At 41.6% G+C, this 7146-nt stretch overlaps 1 protein-coding gene across 2 annotated transcripts; it reads left to right on the top strand.

Moving 5' to 3' along the window:
- Window positions 1-545: 545 nt before the first annotated feature.
- On the top strand, window positions 546-7054 carry tchp (trichoplein, keratin filament binding). 2 transcript variants are annotated; one of them, XM_083784444.1, is made up of 13 exons: window positions 546-687; window positions 1186-1385; window positions 2114-2321; window positions 3338-3394; window positions 3729-3797; window positions 4103-4276; window positions 4364-4476; window positions 4575-4641; window positions 4757-4929; window positions 5069-5150; window positions 5291-5476; window positions 6102-6245; window positions 6388-7054. In XM_083784444.1, exons 2-13 carry the CDS (start codon window positions 1195-1197, stop codon window positions 6418-6420), a joined length of 1497 nt encoding a protein of 498 aa, XP_083640570.1. In that variant the 5' UTR covers window positions 546-687; window positions 1186-1194; the 3' UTR covers window positions 6421-7054. The 2 variants fall into 2 exon arrangements, with proteins under 2 accessions (XP_083640570.1, XP_083640569.1); XM_083784443.1 differs by having other exon boundaries at window positions 6102-7054.
- Window positions 7055-7146: the final 92 nt, after the last annotated feature.

The following is a 7146-nucleotide window of genomic DNA, read 5'->3' on the forward strand; positions in this document are numbered from 1 at the left end:
TCACACTTATTATTATAAAATGTTGCAAGACCGCCAACTACTGGGATTTGTATGAATTACTTAACCTGTTGAAAAACACATTATTGTTATAATATTTAACTTCTGCTTCTCAACGCATATGGGGAGCAGCATTGATTGATTGGAATATTTATTAACAGTTAATTACAGTACATTTCAAGCACAAACTCAATACAAAGGCTGTTAACTGTGAGTGGACGACGCAATTAAGCATTATACACTTGTTTACAAGAGGGTCCACCATGTTCAATTCATCAAAACATTTAGAGACGTACAATAGACACTTCTATATAGTTAAAGAACAGAACAGGAATTAATTAAAGAAGCCTTCATGTAAAAGTATAAATAAACACAAAGTACAACAATTCATTCTGTTGAAAGATGGTCTTGCTTTATAAAGACATGTCAAACATAAATCGAGTAAACTAAGTTTACGTTTTAAAATCATTTTACCGTAAAACAACTTTTTTGAAGGACTGTTTATGGTACAGGGATCTTTTTGACCCATGCCGTATCCCGTAGCGTGGGGGTAACCAGGAAGTGAAGTGGTTTCTATCGTTTCTATGGTCGAAGCTTGAGTGCTTTGTTGTTTAGAGTAGACGGTTATTATTTGAATGCTGACTCGCCTAGAAATCAACATACTAATTAAGAGTGATACGGGACAGGCAGGTAAGCGTATTATAGATTATATATTTTTTTTCTTTTTTTGTCATTGTGTCTCTATTTGTGTTTTCTCTGGACATTTTATTAACGAGAGAGCTATAACTGTAAATTACAGTATAGTCTGTAATGTTTTATATAATTGAAAATCAAATCAATCAGTAATATACTGTTTAAAAAATATATAGATAATAGATTCATCTAAATAGAAGGATCGTAGCAGACGTAGCTGCGTTGTTTTGAATAATGACGTCCCCTCACAAATCCATCTTTAGTTAATATAGCTAATGCAGCGTACGTGGCCAATGATTACAGTAATAATGTTGCCAAGGCAAGCCATATCTTCTTGGTGTTCGTTTTTTGCTGTAACCATGATGTAACCATTCCCTTATCCTTAGCAACCATTGCAATATATACCACTAATTTGCAACTGTTAATAAAGTATTCCATCAAACAATCAATCAATCAATCAATATGTGTGTGTTTCTATGTTTACACTGAGTTTAGAGTTCACTGATGGCCCTACCAACCCTGTCCACTCATGTGCCCAGTCGTGCCCGTGTTGTGGAGAGACAGATGGCACGGCAGAGGGAACAGGAGGCCCGTTGTCGGCAGCAGTGGGACCTGCATTCTCAGTACTTCAAAAAACAGAGTTTATACAGCTCTAAACAAGCGGGGTGGAGTTCTCGTCAGTCTCATGAACAGAGGTAATACAATTATACAGTGGCCATTTTATTAGGTACACACCACTGCTAGTAGCCTAGTATAGTGTAGTCTAACGTAATATATGAGCTATTATCTGATCTAATTATGTGATATATATAAATCACCATTTGAGAAATTAGCCAGTTCTGATAGACACAGTGAGAGGCTAACATCTTTGCTCTTGAGCAGACAACTGACATAGCAATGAGTTAATGTCTCATTCTTCTCTTGCAATGGGTCTGGTCCACAAGATTTGATACACCACCAAGATACCCATGTACCTGTCTAAATACTTCCTTAATGTAAACGAAGTCCACACCCACAACACCAGAGAGAGTGCAACAAACCATGTACAACCCAGATTCGGCACAAACAAGGGACTAAATTATTTTCGCTCCTATGCCACCAAAATGTGGAACGCCCTACCAACAGTCATTAAGACATGTGAATCCCTTGACTCCTTCAAAACCGCTCTCAAAGGGCACCTACGGATGGCTGCAATTCGAAACTGGCCCCTGTAAAATCTGAATCCCTCACTGTATATGTATCTTTTCCCTTTTTTCTTCCTTTATGATGAATTCCTGTCCTGTTCTTTAACTGCCACTATATAGAAGTGTCTATTTGTATGTCTCTAAATGTTTTGATGAATTGAACAAGGTGGACCCTGTTGTAAACAAGTGTAATGCTTAATTTGGTCGTCCAATCAATCACTCAAAAACTCTTCAACCAGCATGTCAGCATACCATAAAGATAGGTTGAAGGAGGAGAAGAAGGTGAATCTGGAGCAGCGCAGGAGCCGTCTCAGGGCCATGTTCCAGGAGGAGCGAGACCAGCTTGAGGCAGAGCTCCGGGGAGTCGTTCCTGATAGAACATTGTCAAGTCAGTTGGTGCAAAAGACAGAAGAGCTACGCTCAGCTAGGGAGGAGCGAAGGAAAAAGGTACAGTAGTCGCAGAACTTGCATGAAATCTTTCTCCATCAACAATGTAGCCTTACTGGTGATGCGTGGTCCTGGTCATAACTCAGGCACCCACCGACCAACCAAATGACTTCAAACTTGTGGTGTGTGTGTGTCCCAATGACCCGGGGGTGTGCAGTGCCAAGTGGTTTGGGAAACAAAAAAAACATGAGTTTCTGTTTGTCCATGGGTCTGTGAGGAGGATGCACAGAATCTCTCTATCTGTGTGGGGTCTAGGCATCAGCTTTGCTGATTGGCCATTATAAGTGGTACCGTACAATAAACCTCCATTTGTGTACGCTCATGTCACGTACATTACTCTACTAGTGTTAGCTAGAGTACCTTTCTGGCCTAGATGGGAGGGTCGCGGCTCAGATTTGTACACACCCTGATTGGTTCACCGATCTGTCCGTCAGCCCCGGTCTCTCCTCCCCCTCCCAGTGCAGCACTGTTATTGTGTCGACCAGAAGCAGAAACCACTGGTCTTAGACGGTGTGGTGGGTTCTTCAGCCATCCTCCTCACTTTCCTCGCATAGCCTTGTTTGAAGTTCCACTGGTAATGATTTCCTCACGGTGTTATTTTGAGGGGTGCACACCGCTCAGAGCCCTGACGTCACATCATTTGAGGGACGCCTACGCGGAAGGGTTGACTCCCACTCTTAGGCCAGTGCAGCCCATGCGTAAATCCAGGCTTTCATTTTCCGCGCAGACGAAATGAAAGCCTGGGTATCGAGGCTAGAGGTTGGCGGATGGGGCGGTTAATATAAATAGGACAAAAAACTCCATCCGCAGGTCTCTAACGTACATCATTATTCCCAAGTAGGCCAGTGCCCGCGAGTACCGGGCACTAGAGTGAGTCCATTCATTTGCTTTCCAGAGAGAGCAAGAGATAATTTAGAATCAATTGAGGCATTTAGAAGACAGTCACTATAACACAGTGCAAAATGTGTCCGCCTGTACTGCAGTGATAATGGTTGTCTCTGTCTTATACCCTCTAGCTGGCACAAGAGCTACTGCATGAACACTGGAAGAAAAACAACCCAGAGTTGCGAAAGGTAGCTAAACCTAAACTATTAATGTTGTAAAGGCAACAAGTTGCCAAACCTTTAGTTGTTGCACAGTATGAGGTTTGGTTAAATGGCACAGTATGTAAATAGTTCAGAGGAATGTCATGACAGTCTATGTCTCCAGTCTTCTAGCAAACAGAGAAAACACTTTTCTGACAAGACGTGCACTTGATAAGGAAACCAATAGCTCTTCTGACGCAAATATTCCATGACTTTTTTTTAACCCAAGTTAAATATTCTGGTATCCCTTCCACTTAGGTCAGGGTTGTCCGGTATCACCGTCTGGTCTTTGCCTCAAATCTCTGTCACATTCTGCCCACAGGTTGAGTCTGTCTTACATAAAGATCATGTTGTCAGCCAATGGCAAGAGCAGGTGTCGGAGAAGAAAATGGTAGGTAATATTTGGAATACCGAGTATAAAGTATAGCTGTTCAGCAGATCGTTGTCTCTTATTAACCTTAAAGGAATATACTCATGTTTTTCTATTGTAATATTTTCCTTTTAAAAAAACAATTTAGTAACCCTTGTGAAGTGATGTTATAAATATATATTAATAATTAGTTGAATGGTGATGCTCATGTGCGAGTACAGTATCAAATCTGAAATCTGTCAGTAAATGATTCCTTACAGTATAGTGCATGCATTTCTGAGTACATTTAGACGTTGATATATAAGCCCTCTATTGAAAACCTACAGCATGAAGAGACGGCTCAGGAAGAGAAGAGACGTTTCGAAAACGAGTTCGAGAGAACGCGAAAAGAGGCTGTGGAGCGAATGCAGCAGAAGGAAGAGAGAAGGAAAACAGAGGAGCGGAAGAGAGCAGATGAACTCAGGAAACAGATGGACGAACTGAAGCTAAGGGAAGAAGAGGTATACAGATCTTAACTTAAAAAGTGAAAATAAATGGTGTTGTCGGGTGTTGTTTAATAAGTAGTGGTTTATTTTTCTGTGGCTCAGGCTGGTCGTCTAAAGAAAGAGCAAGAAGTCCTGCTCGCCCAGCACTGGGAGTTGGAGAAGATGGAGGAAGAAAGACGAAAAGTGGAGGACAAGAGAAGGAAATCAGAGATGGGGTAAGGCAAGCTCTCCATGGGCTTCATGATGGCCTGGAAACGATAGAAATCTCATTACGTTTGTTAGCTACACGCTTAACGGCCTCTTGCCCCTTCAGGCATTTCTTGGTCCGTCAGTACCGCGCTCAGCTAAAGAGGAGAGCACAGAAAGTGCAGGAGGAGCTTGTGAGTCCAATTATCCTGTCATCCATCACTCTGCATGAGGCTCTGCCTCTACTCTGTGCTTGTAACTCAGCAATGCTAATGGCAATGCCTGTGTGCCCTGCCTGTACCCAACCAGGAGGCCGACCGCAAGATCCTGGCCGCTCTGCTGGAAGGGGAGGAAGAAGACAGGAGGAGTGAGAGCGCACAGAGGGAAAGGGCTATGGCTGATGCCGCCTGGATGAAACATGTGATCGAAGAACAACTTCAGCTAGAGAGGGAGAGGGAGGCAGAGTTTGACTTTCTGTACAGGTGAGCACTTGGGGGATTTTTTTTCCAGTTGAAATGGTTATTTTTGGTGATGTATAAGATTGGTCTTTAGTAAGCTCTCGACTATGGGGCAGGGATTCTGTTAGTTAACATTGCAACTGCCTTGTCTCATCCCTTTCAGGGAGGAAGCCCAACGTGTTTGGGACATACGGGAGGCAGAGTGGGAGAAGGAGAGGAAAGCCAGGGAGCGGCTCATGCATGAGGTGAATTCGCATTTTCAGCCCAAAGGGATTTGGGATGTCACAAATAAAAGAAATCATACACAAATGGCTTAAAACCCCAGGTGGAGGTAAGACAAAACATGACTGTTTCATAATAACCCAGCTGAATGCTTCACCAACAGGTTCTCATGGGAAGACAGCAGCAGCTAGAGGCTAAGATGCAGCAGAACCGTGAGGCGCAAGAGGAGTCGTTAAAGAGACGAGAAGAGCTGATCCAGGATCTGGAGTTGGAGAGGGAGACAAGACACAGGGAGAGGGACCAGGAACGGGGATACAGAACTGCACGGATGCAAGAAATTAATGCTCAGGTTAGAACACTGCTTCTATACATATCCTGATATTCACTTGGCAAGCAATGCAACTCTTTTGCAAACAAATCTGTCCACACACAATTATATTCTCTATTTTTCTGTGAGGGTCCCTTTTCTGGGTTGGAATCCATATCTAGTCTACAGTAGCTAGAGAAACCTGAGACTAGCCAATGCTATTGGTTTGGCAAAATGTTAAAGAGGATACGGCTGTAGACATAAGCTAGACATTTTCAGTGTAGGCACAGGAAGCCACTAGAAATGGCTTCAAACTAAAAGAGCTGCATGTGACTTCAAAGCCACAGGTTGCCATGAATTGTCCCCCCCCCAGCCAGCCACTCTAATGACTACAACAGCACTAACCAATTTCTGGATTAATAATAGTCCAAATTACTCACTAACCTTTGGACAACCCGCCATTTGTCAGGCAAATTGAAAAGATATGAACAATAGAACATAACTCAATCAATGCATGCATAGTATACAGTGGTAAAATAAATGGACAATGTTTGCTCTGCATATGCACTTGAATGCCTAGGAATTAAAACATCAGCTGGTAGTAAGTCCTCAGACAGACAGCTTGCAGTCTTGGACCAAGCATGTTGATGTTACAATATTATTGTAGGTTGAACAACAGTCTCATGAGCAATGGGAGGAGCAATGCAGGAGAGAAGAAGAAGAAAAGGAGGAGGTGGAGGCGCTTCAACTCCAAGAGGATGAGCTGAGGTTGGAGACAGAGAGGATGATCGAGCAGGGGCACCAGGAGAAGGTACAGGATTATAAAAAGGCCACATCATATGAATTGATGGCAGTCAAGTTTTCTTTTCAGCAAGGTAGGGAAGTGTTTTTATTTATTAGTTTTTCTTTTTACCCATTTAATTGAATTCCATACTTGATGCCATCTTTTTCAGATTCACAGCAGACCCCGATCAGCCTGGACATGAGGACTCCATAGCACAGGAGACTGTATGCCAATACAGCTTGTTTACATAAAATTAGTTTTGCAATTGTATTAGAGATAAATTGTTGTATGCTTTTATTTATAAACCTTTGTATTAAATCTAACCATTGAAATAACCATTGTCTTTTTTTGTATCACAGTAAATGACAAAATTACAACATATCTATAAATTAAGTTTATTTAGAAAATAAAAAATATTTTTCCCAAGTGCAGCTGTAACAGCTGCAAGACATACATCTCTGGACAGGATTGAAGTACAGAGAGGGACATTTTCTTGATCAGATTTCAAGTTTTACAATGAATTCTGATACAATATGGACCTTGGGTTGCACAGTTATATAAGCGATAAATATAGTTCTATCCCATTAGTTGCACGTTAAATACAAACCTAGCAGCAACAGAACAGAGCACAAAACACACAGGACAAATTATTATTAGCTCTGAATATCTTGCGACACCACCAACACTGCTATAGCTTGAAAAACAAACCATTATAACTTAATACAAGAACATGTTGCTGGTGAAGAATATATTTGGCCCCTAAACAAATGTTATTCACCGACTTGACTAATAGGCATAGTAAAATGGCCGCAATAAGTGAATTACAGAGGGTAATTTGGACAGGGGCAAACCATATAGGTGTAAATATATTTTAATGGAACTCACATCAGCATTGTAGGATGACAATTTAATAGTTAATGGAACTTAT

The sequence above is a fragment of the Protomyctophum parallelum genome (assembly GCF_964188405.1).
Source record: "Protomyctophum parallelum genome assembly, chromosome: 15".
Taxonomy (NCBI): Eukaryota; Metazoa; Chordata; class Actinopteri; order Myctophiformes; family Myctophidae; genus Protomyctophum; species Protomyctophum parallelum.